General features: G+C 30.8%; 3 protein-coding genes and 1 long non-coding RNA gene across 5 annotated transcripts; 2 read left to right on the top strand and 2 right to left on the bottom strand.

Moving 5' to 3' along the window:
* Nucleotides 1-586: 586 nt before the first annotated feature.
* LOC130676254 (uncharacterized) lies at nt 587-3,538 on the bottom strand. Its single transcript, XM_057482419.1, has 4 exons — nt 2,895-3,538; nt 2,232-2,801; nt 1,851-2,134; nt 587-1,589 (listed from the first exon to the last, which is right to left on the bottom strand). Exons 1-4 carry the CDS (start codon nt 3,421-3,423, stop codon nt 750-752), a joined length of 2,223 nt encoding a protein of 740 aa, XP_057338402.1. The 5' UTR covers nt 3,424-3,538; the 3' UTR covers nt 587-749.
* A 1,852-nt stretch (nt 3,539-5,390) lies between these two features.
* On the bottom strand, nt 5,391-7,082 carry LOC130672919 (uncharacterized). Its single transcript, XM_057477713.1, has 4 exons — nt 7,040-7,082; nt 6,441-6,597; nt 6,225-6,305; nt 5,391-6,135 (listed from the first exon to the last, which is right to left on the bottom strand). The coding sequence occupies exons 1-4, from the start codon at nt 7,080-7,082 to the stop codon at nt 5,391-5,393; spliced, it is 1,026 nt and encodes a 341-aa protein (XP_057333696.1).
* Nucleotides 7,083-8,121: 1,039 nt separating this feature from the next.
* LOC130676483 (uncharacterized) lies at nt 8,122-9,879 on the top strand. The gene is made up of 5 exons (XR_008991416.1): nt 8,122-8,938; nt 9,006-9,109; nt 9,233-9,268; nt 9,348-9,558; nt 9,628-9,879. It is a non-coding gene; the product is annotated as an uncharacterized LOC130676483 (long non-coding RNA).
* Nucleotides 9,880-21,235: 11,356 nt separating this feature from the next.
* LOC130676330 (uncharacterized) lies at nt 21,236-23,692 on the top strand. Of its 2 annotated transcripts, XR_008991409.1 has the most exons (3): nt 21,236-22,811; nt 22,912-23,104; nt 23,469-23,692. XR_008991409.1 is itself a non-coding variant. In XM_057482502.1 (2 exons), the coding sequence occupies exons 1-2, from the start codon at nt 21,354-21,356 to the stop codon at nt 23,470-23,472; spliced, it is 1,755 nt and encodes a 584-aa protein (XP_057338485.1). In that variant the 5' UTR covers nt 21,236-21,353; the 3' UTR covers nt 23,473-23,692. The 2 variants fall into 2 exon arrangements, 1 of the variants encoding a protein (XP_057338485.1); XM_057482502.1 differs by having other exon boundaries at nt 21,236-23,104.
* The last annotated feature ends 455 nt before the right edge of the window (nt 23,693-24,147 follow it).

Here is a 24,147-nt window from a genome sequence, read left to right as displayed (position 1 = left end):
GTTGAAGTCTTTAAAGCTCTAGTGTATTCTTCTGATATATATAATTTACTTTTTTTTAATAATCGTAGGAATTCCCATACAAGTACACCATTAGTAGTAATGCCACAATTCTCCATAGCGTTGATAATAATATCTGAAATTTCATCAAGTATTTTGTATGATCGAATACTATATCCATTAGGGTGTTTCAATTAAAACTATTTATTTTATTTCTTCGCGGACACATGAAAATTTTGTTTTTCATGTTGAAAAAAAAATTCCCTTAAAATTTGAGCCCTTAATTTTGATTTTAAGTACTTCCTTTTTGGGTTTTTACGTTTTTTGCATATTTTTGAAAAAATCGAGTGAACAGCTGGTTTTCTTGAAAAACTTCCAAAGAAAAAGTTGTAGGAAATTTAATTTATGACAAAAAAAGTTTTCACGCTCATGTCATAAAAGTGCTTTGTTTCAGAGATATGAGCGATTTAATAAATAAAAGTAAAAAAAATATAGGTTTCAATGAAATTTATGTATCTAAAACTTGATATAATGTCTTAATGTTAATTTTTTTATTCACATCTAACACAATAAACATTAGAAAATTTGACATTCAACTCAATTGTTGTATGTAACGTTTTTTGATCATCATAAAAAGAAAATTATATTTAAATTAAAGACTTTATGTATTCAAATATTAAACATGTAACTTAAATCAATTATTATTTAGTTATTAATCGGATTAATATTATACTTGTAGAGCAATTTTACTTTTATCGGATTTTTAGTTCACTTTTGCTACAGTTAGGATAATTTTTTCTGTGATTATAAACAACTTGCAGAATATTTTTTCTCTCCTCTTCATCTCGCGTTAAACAATCATTATACTTCTCCGCCAAAGCTACACCTCTTTCAGCAACATCATTCACCACTTTCAAAGATGAAAAAGTTTTTAAGCATTCATTGTAGTCCTCATCGGATTCCCAACTATCGGGGTCATTATAAATAAACTCGTACGGTAGTTCGAATGCTTCGAAAAGAAAAATTGACTTTTTGCTAGCAAAATCACAAATTTCTTTTGTTTCCAATGTATCAAATAACTTCTGCGTTATTTGAGGACGTTTACCTTTTATATTAAACGATTTATTGGCTTTAGTGGAGTTTACAATTTTTAATTTTTGTTCTCGTGTCACATTAGAGTCAAACAGAGCCAAGCACACCAGTTCTTCGTGGAGATACCAAAGATGTAAGCTTAACTTTTCCAGTGCAGCTGCCGCAATTTTAGGTTGCACTTTTTGATATTTAAGCAAACTTTTAAACAGTTCGAGATCATTGTTAGAAGCTTTAATCGCACAGGGTGCTTCAAACCAAGCTTCAATGTAAAAGAACGTAAGAAAACAACAAATCTCACGCAGGGAAGAAATTTCTGACGGTCTCATTTGGAATTCACTTCTAAACATGTACATTTTGAAGCTGTAAAGAGCTTTGGAAAGCCACCTGGCATGGTGCATTGCACCAGGAGCTCGAAATTTCACTTCACTCCTTGGCACAGCACCCAGAAAGATTTTGCAAAGCATCAATAGTTCCTTGTAATCATCTCTTGAGTGGTTTAACTAATGGAGAAATTAAATAAAATTTATTATGGGTCTACCAAATTAAAGTTACTTTTTACAAATTTAAAGTTCTATTATAATAAAAAAATATAATGAAATCCTATTATCACTAAAATTCAAACAACAGTTGATTATATCTTCAAATCAATTTTGATTTACTAATATAACAATGTAATTAATTTATATCTGAGTTTCATTATATTTTGAATAGAGCGGCAATGTTAGATTTATTTCTATATAATTTACTCCTTGACAATTTACCTTAAGCTGGTCATCAAGAAAAATAACTTTTTCGTCTTTTATTTCAAGCAAAGTTATTTTTATGTTTTCATCTTCTACACCAATTTTAAACTTTGACTTGTCAATTTGTTCCCACGCAGTTTGAAATCGTTTGAAGATTGGCACATTGGGACTATTTGTTGCAGGCCAAGCAGTTTCTACAACTTTCCTCAACATTATTTCATGTGTATGGTGACGACAAGCAAAGTATAATACCTCTCTTCCTAATTTTTCCGTTAATAGTGTGCAAGTACCGTTCATACAGCCTAGAAATTATAATTCATGAAGATTAATTGAATATCATATTGATAAAATTGAACTAGTAAATCTTGAATCGAGTAGAAATAGAGATTTTCAAGTTACCGGTATTAACACTGGGGGTGTCAGAACACAGAGCTTTAATCTTGTCCTGCACATTCCATTGAAGGAGAACTTCATGGATCATTTCAGCATGTTCAACACCGGTTGATTCATAAAGTATTGGCGCATCCAGCAACATTTCAGTATTAATACCAGTGACTAAAATTGGAAGTTTCTCTACTTTAGATGTCGAAGAATTTGTCGAAAGTAATTTTCCATCCCAGTGCAGAGTTAGACATTTTGGAAAATTTGATTTTTCCTTTATCGATTCAGCGATAATGTTTCGAAATTTTTTGCGATGATTATGTATTGTACTATGACTTACGCAGTAGTCATCTACATCTAAGCCAAGACTGTCTAAAGTAGCACAAATGATAAACATTGCTTGTCTATCGGTAATTTGTGTTCTATCCAACGCTGCAACTAATTCCGGAGTGATGAAGCTGATTTTTCTGATTTTTGCTTTGGGTAATTCATCTTCAAAGTCCGAATGGACTCTTTTATTATCACTTATATCTGAAGACTGTTTGCTTTGAGAAGATAATGAAAATTGGCTCAACTTTCGACTCAAATCTGAAAACATCATAAAAAAATTATAGATTTTTATTTATCAGTAAAATTATCGATGAATAACTCAGAGAATTAAAACAAGATTCAGTTACTCACTCTTTGTATTGCAATCATTTTCATTATCGTCTTCTGTGTTTTCTTCGTGTTGTTCTGGAGGCTCCTGGTTGACATTTGATATTTCGTTAGTGACTAGAGTCGAGCATCTGTAACCACCTCTTTCACGACTTTTTAATAAAAATGATTTTATGTCACTTGGCAAATTTTCTACTTCAGATGATTGTGAAATATCGAACAATTTATCTAATTTAGTTTTAAAACCCTTTATTTTTTCGATATGTATTGGTGTTTTTTTTCCTTGTGAATTTTTCTTCAAATTTTGGTAGAGTTGATAGAAACTTTCCAATTTTTTTATGTTGTATTGGCAGCGACTAGTAGGAATTGAAAATTTATACCAAACGTTATTTAATTCACAAATAGTATTGGTCGAGCTCTGTCTGATTGTCAAATTTAATATTGTGTGCTTGTAAATAAAAAGATTAATGACATCCCGATATGTAGGTAATTTGTTGTCTCTTAATTCACTGATTGGAACACCAATCAAATAATTAAATATTTTTTTACTCATTTTTATAAAATGATGTTCAACAACCAAATTGCACTGTTAGAATTTTTTACAAAACAACAAACAACTGAAATCACAAGACTTTTTGTAGGTTAGAACTTTACATTTTACGCAATGAAATATATTAATCAATTGAATTATAAACAGAAACACTGAAACAATATAAGGATAAGTTAACGAAAATTAATGATGATTTACGAAAAAGTTTCGCATGTATTTGTTAAAGGTTCTATTTAATATCTTATAAGATATAGACAAACGTAATAACAACGTTTGGTAAATGAAGAACAATGCAAACTGATAATTAGCGCCAATTCAACTCTACTGGTATTTACGGTAATTAAAAAGCTTCTTCAAGGTCAACCAGAACGGTAAATAAAACAATCAAAGTAACTAACCAGAGGACGTGATAGGTAAAAAAGTAAAAAATTTTTAGAGTAAGATGAAAGACATCGATTGTTGATTTTTTTTATGATATTTGTGTTAGATTTAAATAAAAAATTGATATTGAGTCATCATATCAAGTTTTAGATACATAAATTTTATTAAAACCTATATTTTTTTTTACTTTTATTTAATAAATCGCTCATATCATTGAAACAAAGCACTTTTAAGACATGAGCGTGAGAACCTTTTTTGTCAAAAATTGAATTTCCTACAACTTTTCTTTCGGACGTTTTTCGAGAAAACCAGCTGTTCACTCGATTTTTTCAAAAATATGCAAAAAACGTAAAAATCCAAAAAGGAAGTACTTAAAATCAAAATTAAGGGCTCAAATTTTAAGGGAATTTTTTTTTCAACATGAAAAACAAAATTTTCATGTGTCCGCGAAGAAATAAAATAAATAGTTTTAATTGAAACACCCTAATATCCATCTACACATACTTGCTCATTTAGAGCTGACTGTTTCTTTTTATTAGTGCAAAAATCTTTGACGTTTTAATTTTCAATTCATTCTACATCTGTGATCATTTTAATAAGATGACCGTGATTACTGGAAACTTGAGATCATATATGTCTAGTTCCGTGAACATGAAGTAATAACTCACCATTCAAATTTTCATATTCATAACAATGATGAGCCCAAAGAGGTCCGTGTAGTTTCACACACTTTGGTAAATGTAATAATAAATGAATATTAATGGATGCGAATTTAACATCATACAACGCTTGAAATTCACGAACAAATCGATGTAAAAAGTTTTCAGCTGTTGTAAGCATGAGATCAGATATCTCATCAGCACTTAAAAAAAACATCGAAACTATTAATAACAAACAATGATTAAAATACCTGGCTTCCATTATACCTTCAAACACTGCTATTGAGTAATAGTAAAAAAAACTTTTCAATTCGGAAGCTTTACAATGAATTAGGTCATCAGTAGTTCTAGGCATACGGTGAATAAATTTTGGCGGTTTGATCATTTGTAAACGACTATTAATAATGTATTTACTGTCATACAAAGAGAACGGTTCATTTCTGTATGAAATATTTAAAGTTAAATTTAAAATCTTTTTAACTACGCCACCATCAACAGCATGCATGCGATCGATACACATCCCGCTCATAAAATCAGGCATGAGCTTGGCTAATGATGTAGGTCCTTTTACGCCAAATCGTGGATTATCAGGAGTAGCTTGTAAAGCGAAATCTTCACAGGTTCTTGAAGTCCGTAGTTCAAAGTTATCACAGTATGGGTATACTTGTAAGTACGATCGAGGACCCAGTTGCATAATTTGCCCTTCAAAAAAACAAACCGGGCATCCGTATTTAGAATTAAAATTCACAAAGTTTAAGCAATCTATTTTGGCTGGTAAATCACATACTCCCATCAACAGTACACCTCTCACAGTTATTTCATTACCTCTGGGACATGTCACTTTGATTGCAGCCAGTAAACTTTCAAATAAAGGACGGAAGGCGTAAAAAAAAGTATTAAAGTGTGGTTTTTTATCACCATACCACAGTCCTAACAATAAAGTATTGTGATTTTTTTTCTCTCCTCGAACGGTAATTCATTAATAGTAAAGTAAATTGGCCAAGCACCAACTTTCGAGGATTTGAATACTGGCACACCATCAATGTACCAATTTGATAAGAAACCATTATTAATCCAAGATTTATATAATTCTCCGTCATATATATCAGCTATTTTATCATCAAAAATTGGTCGATCGAATTTATTATGTAAGGAATTATAAAAATATTCTCTTTTATACATTTCCTTCAAATGATTGGTAATTGGTAACTCTAAAAAGAATGAACTTTTTGTTTGAGGGCACATAAGGCATAAGTCATTCACGTTATTAAGTTGATTTGCACAGGATGGACAATAAAAATGTTTTTTAACAGTTTCTTTGTCAAAATTAAAATATTTTTGAAATTTATGCAAACTGTTTTTAATAAGTTCTTGACGTAGGCAATGTAATTCAACAACTCTTATTAAATCTTCAATGCATGTCATTGATAAGTGGTGTTTCAAACTCATCGCTAAAATTACTAACATACTCTCTCGCTTTGATATTCCAGCTCCCAAATATAAAGGATGGTTATCGTCATCATTATTTTGGTCTGGTAGTTCTCCATCTTCATCATCAGAATCATGATTTCTTCTGATTGGTATTTCAAAAATGTTATTGTCAAAGTTTAAATGTAGATTTTGATCTTGATTATCAAATCCTGGATATTGGTGCCGTTGAAATTCATACAGCAATCTATAAAGTAAATGAATTAAATTTATAGCCAAGAAATAGAAAGTCTTTACGAATGTTTCATTGATGAGAAATATATCAAAGTTTCTTACTCGTTATCATCACCATCATTTTGTTGCAACCTATTATAAAAATCTTCGAAGTCGGGTATCAATTCTCGCTGATCGTCATTGCTAATGAAAAAAAAGTATATATTTAATAAATTAATAATTGACGTCATTAATATTACAAATACATTATCATCGTCAAGAAAAAAAAATTTTTTGAGTTTCTGAATGATAAAAAAAAAAAAAATTTGAAACACTTACTCCGGTGGTAATGGTTCTTGATGATCAATCTGCAAATTTTGAGGTCCAATAATGTCTACCTGGTTATCATTATTCTGATGATTATTATCTTCTAAAGCTTGGTTATGTTCAAATGGAGCATTGCCAGCGACTTCTATATTAATGATTGATAAAAGGCCTCAACCGATTATTATATTGCCGATGATTCAGGAGGTTTTCCATCAACTTCCGAGACATCAGTAGTAACTTTTAAATGACAACAAAAAATGAAAAAAATAGAAAAAAGTCCCGTATTTGTCACTTCTAAACACTCCAAAAACTGATTACGAATAAAGATCACGAGGTACTGAAGTTCGTGTAAGCAGCTTGTATAGTAGTTCTCTCTATTATCGACTGGGTCTATTGGAACGTTTTTTTTACACTAAATATTACATATTATTATTAACTTATTCAAATGATAAATCACAATGCAAAATTATAAATATATTCATTTATAGTCGTAAAATTAAATTAAATGTTGTTACTTATAATCAAAATTAATTTACGTATTTCTAGTATTTTTTAAATTCATATAATCAGACTAGAGACCGCCATTTGTAAAAAATAAAACGCCGTTATACTGAGGTTGTACATAGAGTAAAACTTAAGAGTTCTATCCTCCATGTTGGTTGTTGGCGTCTTCTAAACTTACTCGTAACTTTGCGTTGATCAACCTTGAATTTTCGTCAAATCAAATAATAAATACATATTGAAAAGAATATTTCAATTAGCTAAAATTAAGTAAAGAAAATAGTAATTTTCGTAATAAGTTCTTCAATTAATAATTTTTCTTGGTCTGTATCATAGTAACAGTTTATTATAACCTCACACGGTTTTTGAGTATTTTTTAATAGATAACGTGAATAAGTTTTTATAAATAACATGGGTCGAGGCCGAGGGAAGAAAAAATACGCTAGTCTTTGGTGTATGCGAACAAAGAAGCATTTTGTTGTACCACTGTCAACAATCCCAATTAAAAATAGAGAGATTGAGAAAGTGATAAAATACCATAAAGTAGAAACTAAATTGATAGACATAGGAGGTAAGTACAAACATTAATTAGAAAAAATTAATTAATTACTCATTAAAATTTATTTATTACTTATTATTAATACGTTTCAATCACAATCATGTTAGTTTTACCCTTAATAAGTAAAAATAAATTTGATTCAACCTCTATCATAACAATATTTGGAACTCATACACACTTCATACTATTTTATTTAACTTTCCTTTAAGAAAATGAAAAAGAGCTGCAACAAAAAGCAATTCAAGAAGAAAATCTATCATCACTTGTCCAGGATGCGAAAAACAAAGCAGCAAACAAAGTTTTACCCGATGATGTGTGTGACTCAAAGGAAAAATCAGCTGTACTCAATTCTAATAAGAGAATAATAGACGAGAGAATTAGTCAAGACAAAAGTATTTTTGAGTCGTACAAACGCTTAAAATTTGACTCGTTAACCAAAATTGCTACTACTGTCGGATATATTACACAAAAAAGTACATCAGTTACTTCCACAGCACTAGATATTCCAGCTAAATTGAAAGAAGACCAGTCTTCATCAAAAGCTCATCAGGTATCTCTGTCGATTGATAACTTATTATCTGGTCAAGTATGTGATCATGAATCGTCTCAAGCAAAACATGATGTCCCAGCTTTAGAAAGTAATGACTCACCGCTTAATTTAGAACATGATACCCCAACTCAAGCAATTAAAAATAATTTACGAGTGGAAAATAGTTCTAATATATCACCATCTATGAAACATCAGGAACCATTTAAAAATGTTACGGATTCACCTGTCATTGCTAGTACCTCAGCAACGAACACGCCAATAGATTACACTATTACACAACTGCAAGCCCATGTAATTCCACCAGAATCAACTTACGATGTATCTAATTCTTTACATAATTCACTGTCAACGTCACTTTTTTACCCCCATTTAACGGATACTTCTCCGTATGTAACAGTCAGTTCATGTTTAAACAAACACACACCAACAGTAATCAACAACGTACCAATAAATTCTCGCTATACCATTACAACTACAGAACCATCTGAATCAGAACTGAATAAGAGCTGTATATATACATTACCAGCTGTAAATACCCATGACTCTTGAGCATACGAAACGAAATCATGGACGACTTTTGGTGATGACTTACCAGCGAATAAAGAAAATTTTGACTCAGGTAATAGTGTATCTTTACCAACACGACAGTATTATGCCGGTTCTACATCTGAAACTATTACTCGGATCCTTGGAAAAAAAATGACTGTGAAAAAGTTTCTACATCTTATCGAAGCCGGCAAGCAATGTTAACTGTGCCATCTTGTCATTAACAAAGTTCAGATTCGAGTAAGATTGCAAAAAATAGTACAGTAGACGAATCAGATAGTTCATCTTATGATGTAGATGAAGAAAGTCTCCCAATAACAACTGAATTAGTCGCTACGATTCCTCACGGAAAGCGTAAGTTTAATTCACTTATAAAATAAATATGGTTCAATATAAATCAAATTCATTTTTTGATTTCTAGTTTCAGCACGAGATGTCTGGATTCAGAAACAAATTTATCTGTCGTTTAAAAGATCTTATTTGGATCAAGAAAAAAATAGAAACATTGTTGATAATTCGTTTCAGGTAATTAATTATTTTGAATAATATTATTGAATTAGTCGAAAAGTTAGTAATTATTAAAAATGTATTTAGTTTTATTATTTTATGCCATAAATCCGTAAAATGATATTATTTAATTTTATTTAGATTCCACCTAAATTTCTGCAAGCCAGTGAAGATCAAGTAAGATTTTAATCAGTTTTTAATCAGTTCACTTAAAAAATAAACATAGAATTATTTTACCTCATTTTACTTTTGATAGGTTGAAATAGCACCAGGAAAAAAATTTTACATCAGTAAAAATCTTAAAGCTTTGATACAATTCAAGTATGAAGAAACAGGTTGCTGGAAAACTATTGTTAAAGAAGTCATGCTAGCTGTGTACGGAGACCATATGGGTAATTTTTCTGCTACCGGAAGTAAATGTGGTTCTCGCCCGAAAATTAATAAAACATTGTTTGATGGATTATTAGGTAAGGTTATAATATATTAATTTGAGGATAATTTATATTAATAACTAATGATAATATTTTTAACTGCAGTGTGGATTAATCAGGGGAGGGCTCCAGAAGATTTAATCAAAAGAACTGCCCTCATTGCCGAAATTAACCATAAAATTTCGAACAAAAGATGTTACAGGAAGAAAAGCCTGAGCAAAGAACAAGACGATCCGCAATAGTTTTGAGCATTATTTAATTCTTAAGTCGAAAAATTTTGTTTTTAAATCTTTTTCAACTGTAATTCATAAATTTTACACACTTTTTTGTTATTATGAGAATTTTAATTACATCAAAATAAATATATTGAAATAAATTCAACCTAACTTCAAGCTTATTACGCTATTATTGGTGAACCTAACATCAATCTGAAAAGCCTTAATTTTAAACTGTTTTCAAGCTGATCACACTGCTATTATAGAGCATAATTTCAACCTGAAGAACCTTAATTCTGCACTGATTTGAAGCTGATCACACTGCTATAATTAAGCATATTTTTAACCTGAAGAGCCTGATTTGACGCTTTTGTCAAACTGAATAGCCTGACTAATTGATTTTATTTTCAAGCTTAATTTCAGCCTGATGGTCCTGAAAAGTGAAATATGCCGACCTTTCAGTCTGAGTTCAGACTCATTTTTTAATGTATTTTAAATAGCCACTTTTTATATTTTTCTACAGTCGGTTAGCAGTTCATTCAGTCTGAATTAATGCTGAAACTTTTCGACTCGGGTATATTTTGCCTGCAAAAATGAAATTTTTTTTTTATGGCCATTGAAAATTTTGTCTATTTATTAACTTTGAATTTCTAACAATTTTTTAATAATTTGTAATAGACTTTTTAAAATTGTGCAAAATTTTATGAAATGCTACCCCACACTAGATGCAATAGTGACATCAAATTCTCTAAAGTTTTATAAAATATTATAAAATTTTATATAATTTTATAAAATTTCATACAATTATATAAAATTTTATGTAATTATTACTTCCCTTTTGAGATAATACTTTATAAAATTGTATAAATTTGTATAAGATATTTTAAGATTGCACATAATTTTATGAAATCGTCTACAACTTTATAAAATTTTATAAAATTTCATCTAAATATTACTTCTCTTCTAAGGAATTACTTTATAAAATTGTATAAAATTTTATGAAACCGTATAAAACTTTATGAAATTTCATACAATTATATCAAATTTCATTCAATTATTACTTCCCTCACTAAGATCTAACTATATAAAATTGTATAAGATAGTATAAAAATTTATAAAATTTTATGAAATTGTATAAAAATTTATACAATTTTATAAAATCTTATAAAATTTCGTACAATTATATAAAATTTTATCTAATTATTACTTCCCTTTTAAGATCATACCATAAAAAATTTGATAAAATTTTATAAGATTCTATGAAATTTAATAAAATTATATGAAATTCTATAAAATTTTGCTGTACAGTCTTATAAAATAGTATAAAATTTTATATTATTTAATACAATTGTATAAAACTTTATAAAATTTCATTACATTTTATACAATTTTATAAAATTACATTTATTTATTACGTTCCTTACTCAGAGCTTACTTTATAAAATTTTATTGAATTTTATAAAATTTTATAAAATTGTATGAATTTTTATAAAATTTTGCTGTAAAATCTTATAAAATCTTACAAAATTTTATAAAATTGTATAGTATTTTATATTATTTCAGAAAATTTTATAAAAACATTTTTTCCCGGGTTGTAAAATATACTTATTTGTTTATGATTTTTTCATATAAATCATAAGCGTTTCAAGATTACTATCTAAATTTAGTAATTATTCTCATATTTTTCAGTAACATTTACTACATTTTTTTCTCCGTGCATTAAATATAAATTTATTCTGTATTAAAACTTTGGACCGGAGTGAATGCGAATTGAAATGAAATCCGCGTCACTCCGAAATCACTCTGCTCAAAAAAAAAGGATTCACTCCCGATTTTTTACCGCGTAAAATACTGATTATTGGTTCATCGGCACATGTCTCAATTTGCTGGTAATTCGAATACAAAATTAATTAATCAATTTTTTTAATAATATTTTCTGGTTCCCCATTCGGTTGAGCCCTCCCCTATCTTACAAAAGTTAATAATAAAATAATTTAAATCTCAAGTTATTTATAAATACGAAATTCTCATGAGCTGGTCATTAAATGCGGTTAGCCTAATTGAAAATAAAAAGTGAATAAAAAAAATTGTATATACAGGGTGATCCAGAATTACTTTCACAGCGAGAAAATTTAGATAGAGGAGGTGATTCTAAGCATGAAGTTCCTTTGCCACTTTTGAAAATTTTGAGTAGTTTTTGAGTTATTCAACATTTTAATTGACCAATCATATGTGAGGACTGGAATTTAAAAAAAAGTAAAAAAGAATAAATATTAAGTTTGGCAACGACGCAATTATTAACTTTAAGTCATACATAAATTTTTTATTTCAAAAAATTCGAATTCTGCAAAAGTTTGAAGAACGAAAACAAAATACGCAATCGCAACCTCAAATATACTCTTATCATACATTTTTTAAATTTAATTACTGAGAATTGTGAATAATAATTATGCTTTCATCATTAGAGTCAGGACCACGGACAATTAAAGCACAATTATGTTTTTGGGGCATTCCATGCTAAATCGATCAATTTTGAAACAAACCCCTTCTGATTTCACAGATAATTTTTTTTATTTTCTATCTCACTAAAGGCGTTTCTCATAATTTTTTAAAATTATCTTACCCAATCAAAAAAAAAAATAGTTACGAATTTTTGAAAAAATTTTTCTCTTATTTTCAAAATTGAAGCCTTCTAAGAAATCATAATTCAAGACTGAGAATAAGATGAAACTCAAGACCAGAAATAAGACAAAATTTAAGACTTATAAGAAGTCAAAATCAAAGACAAAATTCGAGGTTGAGAATAACACAAATTTCAAGACCAGAAATGATAAAAATCAGAACTTAAAATAAGACCAAATTCAAGACAAAAAGTAAGACGAAATTCAAGACACAAAGTAAGACAACATTCAAGACAAAAAGTAAGACAACATTCAAGACAAAAAGTAAAACGAAATTCAAGACAAAAAGTAAGACAACATTCAAGGCAAAAAGTAAAACGGAATTCAAGACAAAAAGTAAGACAACATTCAAGACAAAAAGTAAGACGAAGTTCAAGACAAAAAGTAAGACAACATTCAAGACAAAAAGTAAGACAAGATTCAAGACAAAACGTAAAACAAAAATTCAAGACAAAGAGTAAGACAAAATTCAAGACAAAAAGTAAGACAAATAGGAAGATACAATTTAAGACGAAACTTCAAACAAAACGTGAGTCAACATTTAAGAAAAATAGTAAAACACAATTTAAGACAAAAAGTAAAACAAAATTCAAGACAAGAAAGTGAAGAAAATTCACCACTGAAATTCAAGATGAAAAGTATTACAAAATTCAAGATATAAAGTAAAAAAAAATTACCACTGCAGATAAGACGATATTCAAAACTGACAGTAATTTAAATTCCAAGACTGAAAATAAGACAATATTTAAGACAAAATGTAAAAAAAAAAAAAAAACGTCCAGATAAGTCTATTTTTGCCAAAGTAATGGAATTTTGAAAATAAAAGAAAAATTTTTTTCAAAAATTCGTAACTTTTTTTTTTTTGATTGGGTAAGATAATTTTAAAAAATTATGAGAAACGCCTTTAGTGAGATAGAAAATAAAAAAAATTATTTGTGAAATCAGAAGGGGTTTGTTTCAAAAGTGATCGATTTAGCGTGGAATGCCCCAAAAACATAATTGTGCTTCAACTGTCCGTGGTCCAGACTCTAATGATGAAAGCATAATTACACTGTTAGAAGAGCGGTGTTAAAAATGGACTCGTTTTAACTCCGCCCGGTGTAAAAATGAAATTACACCGGTATAGGAGGAGTAATACACCGGTGTTAAAAACACCGGTGTTAAATCGGGGTAACCGGTGTAAAAGCGGAGTAAAACCGGTGTAAAAGCGAGGTAACCGGTGTAAAATTGAGGTAAATAGCGTCCGCTTGGAGTATTAACTTTAAAGATTATAAAACACAAAAAATGTCAGTTCTTTATGAAAATTAATAAAAAATATATTTATTAACAAGTATAGTGATCGAGTAAGTACAAATATTCACAAAGTAAAATATTTTGACACCGGTAAAGAATATCTACACCGGCGGCTGCGTTATTTTAACACCGGTCTAGAATATTTACACCGGTGGCGGCGTTATTTTAACACCAGTACAGAATATTTACACCGGTGGCGGCGTTATTTTCACACCGCTTTCGGGGGTAAATTTAACACCGATAATTTTAACACCTACACCGCTTGGACACCCCGGTGATTTTTTACAGTGTATTATTCACAATTCTCAGTCATTAAATTTAAAAAATGTATGAGAAGAGTATATTTGAGGTTGCGATTGCGTATTTTGTTTTCGTTCTTCAAACTTTTGCAGAATTCGAACTTTTTGAAATAAAAAATTTATGGATGACTTGAAGTTAATAATTGCGTCGTTGCCAAACTTAATATTTATTCTTTTTTACTTTTTTTTAAATTCCAGTCGTCACATATGATTGGTCAATTAAAATGTTGAATAACTCAAAAACTACTCAAAATTTTCAAAAGTGGCAAAGGAACTGCATGCTTAGAATCACCTCCTCTATCTAAATTTTCTCGCTGTGAAAGTAATTCTGGATCACCCTGTAGATATATATATATATATATACATATCTTGTATATAAATTGAAAGAACTTACGAGAATTATCTCGCGTCATCGAGTAAGGTCATAGTATAACGACACACGAATTTATTTATACAAGCATATTAATAAAATATACAACACTCATATGCGTACGCAAAAAATAAAAATATATATTTCGCACATTGAGTTTTAAAGACAACGTGTTTTCACATAAAATAAATAAAGTAAATAAAAATAAAAAATATTATAATGTGGGCGTTTACGTATGTATGTAGATAAAAGCTATTTTTTGGCGTGGACTCAAGTTCAAGTACCAGTTATTTTTTGTTACCCACTGGCGATTCCTGACCTTGCATAAGAGATGTTCAATTTTAGCCAACAAATATACACCTTTTTAACATATATATATATATATATATATATATATATATATATATATATATATATATATATATATATATATATATATATATACATATGTATATATGTGTGTGTATGTGTGTTTGCATATATATACATACATATATGCAAACATATTTCTAATGTATCGACTATAGACCGTAGACAAGAGATAAGAAACTCGTCGAGCGTAATTAATTCATTTAGTTAACGAATTTATCTCTCTGGGCACTAAAAAATAACGACAATGAAACTGAAGGTAAAGGAGGATGTTATCATTTGGAATTAGATGAATGATTGTATTCGAGGCATAAGGCGGACATAATTCACCATTCGACACCTGTTGCCCCAAGCATTATCGAGTCTTTAAAGCCTGTGGTGTGCACATACGATAAAAGAAAGCTAAAGACTCCAAGTAGACTCAACTTGTTACACCGAGAATAAGAGTAAGAATATAAGAGTAAAAGAGCAAGTTTACTGTCTTTCTACACATACACACACACATGCACACCACTGACATACGGGTTGTGCACAACAAGTAGAGATAAAAAGTTAAAAATAAAAAAAATGTAAGTAAGGAAGAATGAGTGAGAGTGAGAAAAGATAAAAAGAGACGAGTGGCGCGGCCGTTGGCGGCAACCTCAGACAACTTAAAAGAAAAGGTGCTCACTCGTTCGTGTAAACTTGACCGCAGGAGTCTGGACGAGCCTCCTAAAAAAGTTTAATAGCGTTCATGATAAAAACTGATTGAGACGTAACTGAGATTAGCGAATAAAAATGATCCTAAGATAATGTTACTGTCAGATATTTTTTATAAATTATACACATATATATACATATATATATGTACGATATTATATTCACTTTTTTTGTATTTCATACTTATTCCATTTTAGCTTTTTTTTAGTCGGACGTTTACCAACTGAGTTTACAAATGAGAATTAGGTTTAGTATTTTTCCCTGTCATTAATTTTTTACTATTACTATTATTGGGTTTTTTTCGTGATTGAATATTAACCAGGAATGGATGGAAACATGATGGTGTGCATTGATGTATATGACGATTTTTAAAAGTTACTATAATGTATAGTAATTTTAGGACTTCCCATAATAATGCTATTAAAAGCATTTATATGATGATACCTACACGGTAAAATATATTTTGCAGATATCACTATGTATAGTAGCGAAGATTTTTATACGTTGTAAAATTGTATACATAGATGATTCGACCATTGCGAGAATAGTAACATTGGCGATAGTTGTCCCGGACGTCGCAATGTCAGTATGGCCGTCAGGCCCATACTGCGTTGCCGTATCCACAATGCTTCTGGCAAATAAACCTAGTTTAACTACTTTTATATAGTTTTGGCAGTAATACGATAGTATATATTGATTGACACACCAAAAACTATGGCGGGAAAAACTAGTAGCATTGTGCCTTTGGCATTGTAGTATGGGTCTCAGGGCCATACTGTTTCACCGTGCCTTCTATGCATACGTGTGAGCAATACAATAGCTCCAGTACTATACAGTATAGTAAATAACGCCATACTTCTGGGACTCGTTACAATACTGTTTTGGAATATTTCACATACTATTTTAGTATCTGTCTTGAGACCATACCAGCATGGTGTTAAACGCCATGCATTTCTTACCGTGTATTAATATTTTCGAATAATAATCACTCTCACCAACAATAGTAATCACTCACATTACAATCAGCAATATTTTTAATTTTAGGCAACAATTTTTGCTATACCGCAATGGTAATAGTTAAAATCACGTAAGCAAAAGGCACTCAGCAGCCTTTTAATAATATACTTAAGTATAATTCTTGAATTTTCCAATGAAATGAAAATAAACATTATTAACATATAATAAAGTCTAAAGTAAATAACGAATTAAACACTTTAACTGCTCAATCCACTAAAAAATTAATTAGAAACTGGTTGTTGTGGAATGTTTTTGAATTTTTTGTACATGTTGGCAATCATTCTCGTCGGGGATCATAACACTTGCCATATAATTTGTAATGATTACAATCGCGATTCACAGAAAAAACTAATGAGCACTAATGAGAAACACTAATGCCCAAGTAGGAATAATCGAGGGCCGCCTAGATTTTAAACTTGGCCCCCGCTAGCGATGTCGAGGCAAAACTAGAAATCGCGCCACCTACAACTGATGCTTAAGTATTGCTAACATCTAGTAAAACTAATCAGGCCCTAGCCAGCACCTCGATTTCATTTCTACTAGGGTGCTTTAGTTTTTCCACGTACGAATGGTTTAGTGTCATTAGTGCGTTTAGTGCCATTAATTTGTTTAGTGTCATTAATTTGAATTTCACAGTAGAGTATTACCGACTATTCGGATTACTAATGAACACTATTGAAACCTGATAAAACTTATCACGTTCAGTAATATTGTAAGATTCACTAATCAGACTACTAATGATTAGTAATAAAACGCTATTTAACACTAATCACTTCCAACAGTGCTGCCAGATTAGTATTTAGAGTATTAATGATCACAATCCAACAGTAATCACTTCTAACAATATTGCAAAATTCATTAACCAGAGTACTAATAAATACTAATAGGGCATTCAAAACTAATCGTTCCAATAGTGTGTTGCATGAACCATTAGTACTCTGGCTTATAATGAACACTAATGCAACATTATCCAACACTATTCACACCCAATAGCGTTGTAAGATTCACTAATCAGAGTACTAATGGTCACTACCGATCACTAATAAACCAGATTAGCACTAATTAATTTTCAATAGTGTTCATAAGTGTTCATTAATTTTTTTCCGTAAGCCCGAGTCAAAAATAGAACTTGATTCAGGCTCGCTTCGCCTTATTTTCTTTTGAAGTGATCGATTTGCCGACGATTTTTCGATAAGATCTCGACTTTTTCGACTTAAATTAAATTTTTTTCAACTTTTTGAACTTTTTTTCATCTTAGTTTCAACTTATTTTTACTTATTCATATTTTTTGATTTTAGTTTGAACTTATTCGCCTTTGCTTCGAGCACGATAGTCATTCACCTTACTTTTGACTTGCTGAACTAAGTCGAAAAAAAGTTATTTATTCGCCTTACTTCCGCCTTTGTATATACAAATTATTTCACCTTAGTTTTGACGTTATCGCCTTATATTTTAAGTCGAATAAGTCTAAACCAAGTCAACTTCGACTTGATTTCAACTTTTTCGTCTTAAATCGTGATTAAGTAAGCCAGTTAAGCCTAAACCAAGGCGAAAACTCAATGTATTTCATCTTCGTAAAAAAAGTCGAGTTGGTCTTGTGAAAAACGGCTCCCAATTTCGACTTGGTAAACCAAGTCTAAATCAAGTTTTATTTTTGACCCAGGAGGGGAAATAGCGACTACTACCATCGCTATATTGTGAAAAATATCATCGAGTGATTGTAATATTTGTAATGTGACATAATAATAGCTACTACTTTTATGATAATGACTATTCTACTAACTTAACACCCGTTTGAATTATTAACATATGATATTATTGTTAAGCTCATAATAATTATGAGATTAATAGGTATCGGAAGAAAAAAATTAATTCTACCACCATGAGATGATAATCATTACCATAAAATTCTCAGCGTGTGAGAATAACCGATGATTGACATTGAGAAAAAAAAAAACAAAAATTAGCTCGGTCACGCGCTGAAAGATCTGTGGTGTTTTTAAGACAGATCTGTTGAACTTGATTAAAAAATTATAATTCCGGTGTTCATGCAAATCATCGACTTCGAAATCTCGCCAAGCGATAATATAATATAAGTGTATAAGACGCGACAGGTAGAAATAAAAGAGGCGATGATAATAATATTATTATGTACTTTTAAATAAATACTGAGCGAGGTGAGATGGTGATGATTACGCTGATAATAATATGTTATTTTTATGGAAATTTAATAGTCGTGAGAACACAACTAATTTTTATATTCAAAATACGCAATATTGTCGAATTTGTGGAATCACATTTTTTAGTCATGAATATTTTTGTATTGATTTAAATGATTATGTCCATGGAATTTTTGATTTTTAGGTAATAAATTTCTTCAGAATTTGGTCTATTGCAATAAGACTTATAATGAATTTATCAAAGAATTTCGCCACCATATGTCTTATTTTACTTAGTAAAGTTAAAAAATACCATCCCCTCCCTTATGGAAAAAAAATAATGAACACTATCGAAAATTTATTAGAGTTGATAAGTATTTATTAGTGATCGTTAGTACTCCGACTAGTAAATTTCGCAACACTATTGGAAGTGATTAGTGTTGACTATTGTTTCGTTGTGATCATTAGTAGTCCGATTAGTGAGTCTACTGCACTATTGAAATACGATAAAGCACGATTTTTTACGAAATTTGATTCTCTGCAAAAGAGGTGCTTTTATTTAAGTGGCTTAAGTTCTTTGGTAGTTTTTCACTGATGGTCACTTACCCTACCTGTAACCCCAAACGAGCATTCAAATAAGTTTTTCGACTTGTCACCGGGTGCGCTTATTCAAAATACTCACACGCTAGGCCCAATCATAATTAAGTAGATAAGGAGTTTTCTGATAACAGAATATTTTTCTTGATTCAAGCTAACTGTTTTTTTTAACTTCCCGCTAAGAAAATCGACGATTTTCGTAAAATTGGAAAGTTATTGTTTTCACCCCGATTTTCGAAAATCGAAATTTCATCAGATGTCGACGTTTTAAAGTCCTAGGAAGCAATTCTGACTATTTTTAGAATGACGTCCAAGTGTCTGTATGTATGTATTTGTGTGTGTGTGTGTGTGTGTGTGTGTGTGTGTGTGTGTGTGTATGTGTGTGTGTGTGTGTGTGTGTGTGTGTGTGTGTGTGTGTGTGTGTGTGTGTGTGTGTGTGTGTGTGTGTGTGTGTGTATGTGTGTGTGTGTGTGACCGGTCTATAACTTTTTAACTAATGAACCAATTTGGATGGTTAAGGCGGCAATCGAAAGAGCTTGTTGGCCATCAACTTTTCTGAAAATTTCAGATCATTTTATCAAATAGACTCGAAAATATTGGCGAATTACGAAAAAAAAAATTTTTTTTTTTAGTTTTTTATTGATTTCTCAGAAATGACTTATACGATCAACTTCAAAATCTAATCAGCTCTCGAACTTGATAAAACGCGTCGATTGCCGCCTTAGCCATCTCAATCGGAGTATTCGTTCGAGAGTTATCGCGGGAGAAAGAAATGGTAAAAAACGGTTTTTTGAAAATATCTTCGAAACAACTCAACCAACCAATTTCAAAATTTTATCAGCTCTAGAACTCAATAAAATACGCCGATTGCCGCCTCAACCATCAAAATCGGTCAATTCGTTCCTGAGATATCAAGGGAGAAAGAAATGCTAAAATCGGTTTTTTTCGAAAACAATGGCACACAAAAGTATTTTCGAGCTCGAAGAGCTCGAAAATGTATTCACAACAATGTTTTCGAGCTTAAGGAGCTCGTAAACGCGGGAAGTTTTGGGGCTGGCCCGCAGGGTCAACCGATAAACAGATTTTTTTTAAAGAGAATGGGAGAACGTAATAAAATAATTTTGTTTCTTCCTGATGTTTATTGTTTATTGTAAAAGACGATTTTTTTAAATTTAGTTCAACGCAGGTTTGCCGATAATTGGACAATAAATGGAGCGAAAAAAGATTCAGGGGAAGTTTATTGTCGTTGTTATGTCCACCGCTGTAATTTAAATTTATTATCTAGGATTTCTCCTTTTGGTAGCGAAAGGAAAATTCTGACGAGTGATTTGGAATTTGCGGACAACTATAAAGAACACGACGAAGATTTTTTCTCCCTATATTTATTATTTATTGTGGGTTTTTCAAAGAGTACAAACCTAAACGATCTTGAGCTTGGTCACGTTGCATTTACAAATCGATCAATAAAAAGAAAAGATATTAAAATTGTTTCTCACTTACCTTTAGATGATTATTTCTTCTAGCATGGCAGGTTTTATCTCCAGGACTTTGCGGCTCACTTAGCCGTCTTCTGAAGGATTTGGTTGAATGGACGCGACTGGGGTAGGATAAAGTATTATGTGCTACTTTCAAATGAAACTCGCAAGGTTGAAGTTTATGATCTTTTGTCTTTTATTAAGGGGTTAGGGGTAGTCAGAATTTTCAAAAAATCGATTTTTTTTTTTTTGCATTTTCTTAAAGTATAATATTTTAAAAATATTGTGTGAAAATTTGAAGTGAATCCGACAAATTCTTTTCGAGTTATTTAACAATGACCAAAGGACGCTCGGGTGCTACGTGGCATTCGAGAGCAGGTAGCTAGAAACAGCTGCAAGCAACCGACCTTTCGGGTTTCATTGTCATGAATATCTCCCCATTTTAATGTATTTATAATTATATATATATATATATATATATATATATATATATATATATATATATATATATATATATCCTTCTACATATATTCACAATTTGTAGGTAGTACAAGAACTGAAAAATAATTTTTGGTTGCCAGTATACCTGTAGTCGTTGCACTGATCAGTCGATAGTTTTGTGATAAATTATTTCTCAAGTGAATTAAATTATTAACCATGGGACGTGATTCTAGAAAGGTTTCAAGAGAACTTCGGAGTTCTGAAAAAATTAATAAGTCGCGTTCAGTCAAAAGAAAGAATGTTTTTAATCCGAAAACAGCCGAACGTGATGAAAGTATTCAGAGTACATCTTCTAAAAAATTAAAACAAAACACTGAAGATGATGTACCTGAAGACAGCAGTACTGAATTTCGAATAATAAATTTTATTCAGGTATTCACTGCAATTTCTGCTCTTATAAAATGTAAAAAATGTGATGGAAATGTAGTGTTTCAAACAGCAAGTACACGTGGGCTGGGATTCAAAATTGTAGTTGCATGTAATAACTGTGGAAATGAATATATTCCTTCCTGTTCTTTCGTTGGGCATTCTTATGAAATAAACAGACGTTTCATTTTTGTAATGAGAATACTAGGAATAGGATACGAAGGATTGTGCAAGTTTTGCGGCCTGATGGACATGCCGTCTTTTTTAGATAAATCTACGCATACAATTTTACTGAAACAGATTTTGAATTGTAGTAAAGCCGTCGCAGAAACCTTCATGACGAAAGCTGTGAATGAAGAAAAGCAAGCAATGCCAACAACTGAAAATGAAGATATAAATCATCTAACTGTATCGGGAGATGGAACCTGGCAAAAACGGGGATATACATCGTCATTTGGAGTTTCTTCTATAATTGGCTATTTTACTGGAAAGATTCTTGACATAAACATTAAAAGTGCATATTGTAAGCTATGTGAGTATTGGAAAAAAAAAACAAATACTGTTGAGTTCGAGGAATGGTATCAATCGCATGAAGATGTGTGTTCTGCTAATCATCAAGGGTCTTCTGGGAAAATGGAGGTGGATGCGATGGTCGAAATGTTTTCGTATTCTGAAACTAAATATGGAGTTAAGTATGCCAACTATATTGGTGATGGTGACTCCAAGACCTATTCAGGAATTATAAAATCAGATCCTTACGAAAATACAACTGTAAATAAAAAGGAATGTATAGGGCATGTCCAAAAGCGGATGGGGAGTCGATTACGTACGCTGAAGAGTAAACAAAAAGGTCTTGGTGGTCGAGGTAAGCTCACAGGAAAATTAATAGACAAACTAACTGTGTACTATGGTTTAGCAATACGCCGGCATTGTGATTCTATTGAAAATATGAAATCTGCTATAATGGCAACCTTTTATCACTACGGCTCGAGTGATGAAAAACCGAATCATGATATGTGTCCAAAAGGCGAAGAATCTTGGTGCTCTTACCAGCGCGCTGAAGCAAGAGGAGAGCTTGATACCTTTTCTCACGATTATTCTCCTTTACCTTCTGATGTTTTAAAAGCTATCAAGCCTATATACGAAGATCTTAGTAATGAAAATTTACTTTCAAGATGTGTAGGTGGATTCAATCAGAATAATAATGAAAGCTTTAACCAACTAGTATGGAAAATATGCCCAAAAACGGTAAATACTAGTTTTACCATCGTACAAATAGCTGCATACGTTGCTATGTGTATATTTAATGAGGGTATAAATTCATTATTAGTCTTGATGAATACACTAGGACTTAATTGTGGGCCTAATTCTCATCGGTATGCAGAAAGAATGGATGCTGCACGTATCAAAGTAGCAGATAAGCGCGCTAATGATAACACCCGAGAAGGTCGATTGCAACGTAGGCACCAGCAAATCGATATTTTGGAAGCTGCTATGTCGGCTGAAGAGCTATTATATGGTCCAGGAATAGATGACTCAGTGTAAGTTATTAAATAATTCTTATAATTCGACATAAATCCATAGCAAAACTTTAAATGCGTTTTTCTCAAAACTATGTTTTCTGAACTGGTGATCACTGTAACTTAAAAACTGCTCGGTAGATTTCAATAAAATTTATTGTACTTTTGAAATACATTAAAAACTCGTGCCTGATCGAAGGATTTTTTTTTTTTTTCAAAATTTCGATTTTTTTTTAACAATAAACTGTCGGTTTTTTTCTCGAAAATTTGAAAAAAATTTCCTGAGGCCGCCATTTTGTTAATTTCGAAAAAAAAAAAAAAAGCTTCGATCAGGCACAAGATTATCTATTAATAAAACTAATTTTTCTTGTCCGATTGATTTTAGATGAATCTCCAAGGACTTATGATGATCACCGCAAAGGACTTCGGGAGGAACGGGCTCTACAAAAACAGCGATAACTTTTTGAATTATTAATTTTTTTTTTTGAAATTTTCGTGAAGTCAAATCGAAACGTGTTCTAATAAAGCTATGTTTTTATTTTTGTCAAATAAAGTAATTAACTACAAAAAAAAAATTATTGAAAATCATCATTTTTTCATACCCCTGAGTACCCCTAACCCCTTAAACGTTTCAATTACAATATTTTTAATTGATCTTCACTAATACACTAGAATTTTTCAAAATTTTTAAGAATACAATTTTATTGTATTATGTGTCTTTGTTGGGCCCCGAAGGCTTATATGCGTAAAACTGAATCGACTCGAGATTGGATTACATATTATTCTTATTTTGTATCACTATTCAATCGAAGCGAATTTTTTACCGATGATTGAGAATTTATAATAGATAGTTTAGATTTAGTTATTGATTTGATTTAAATATTCCTTATTGACTCTTCGACGCAAAGGCGGATTCCTGCAATAAGATTCACGAAATTTTCGCCATTTCGTTATTCGCGGTCCGTAGGACTCAAGATCACAAGATCTGATATTCGACTAAGGCCCTGAGCCATGGTGCTCAGGCTATTTAAAAACTTTATTTGATGTTTGATGTAATTAATTAA

This window comes from Microplitis mediator, chromosome 1 (genome assembly GCF_029852145.1).
Source record: "Microplitis mediator isolate UGA2020A chromosome 1, iyMicMedi2.1, whole genome shotgun sequence".
In the NCBI taxonomy this organism is placed as follows: Eukaryota; Metazoa; Arthropoda; class Insecta; order Hymenoptera; family Braconidae; genus Microplitis; species Microplitis mediator.
Note: the sequence above shows the minus strand (reverse complement) of the source record. Positions and strands in the feature narration are given on the sequence as shown.

What these genes read in the sequence shown, in the direction of transcription:
- LOC130672919 (XM_057477713.1), bottom strand. Translation starts at nt 7,082, where the DNA reads ATGGAGGATAGAACTCTTAAGTTTTACTCTATGTACAACCTCA. An exon ending in TTACTCTATGTACAACCTCA is followed by an intron (nt 6,598 to 7,039) that starts GTATAACGGCGT and finishes TAATCGGTTGAG; the next exon opens with GCCTTTTATCAATCATTAAT. An exon ending in CAAGAACCATTACCACCGGA is followed by an intron (nt 6,306 to 6,440) that starts GTAAGTGTTTCA and finishes TTTTTTCATTAG; the next exon opens with CAATGACGATCAGCGAGAAT.
- LOC130676330 (XM_057482502.1), top strand. Translation starts at nt 21,354, where the DNA reads ATGGGACGTGATTCTAGAAAGGTTTCAAGAGAACTTCGGAGTTCTGAA.
- LOC130676254 (XM_057482419.1), bottom strand. Translation starts at nt 3,423, where the DNA reads ATGAGTAAAAAAATATTTAATTATTTGATTGGTGTTCCAATCAGTGAA. An exon ending in CACCCCCAGTGTTAATACCG is followed by an intron (nt 2,135 to 2,231) that starts GTAACTTGAAAA and finishes TATAATTTCTAG; the next exon opens with GCTGTATGAACGGTACTTGC. An exon ending in TTCTTGATGACCAGCTTAAG is followed by an intron (nt 1,590 to 1,850) that starts GTAAATTGTCAA and finishes TTTCTCCATTAG; the next exon opens with TTAAACCACTCAAGAGATGA.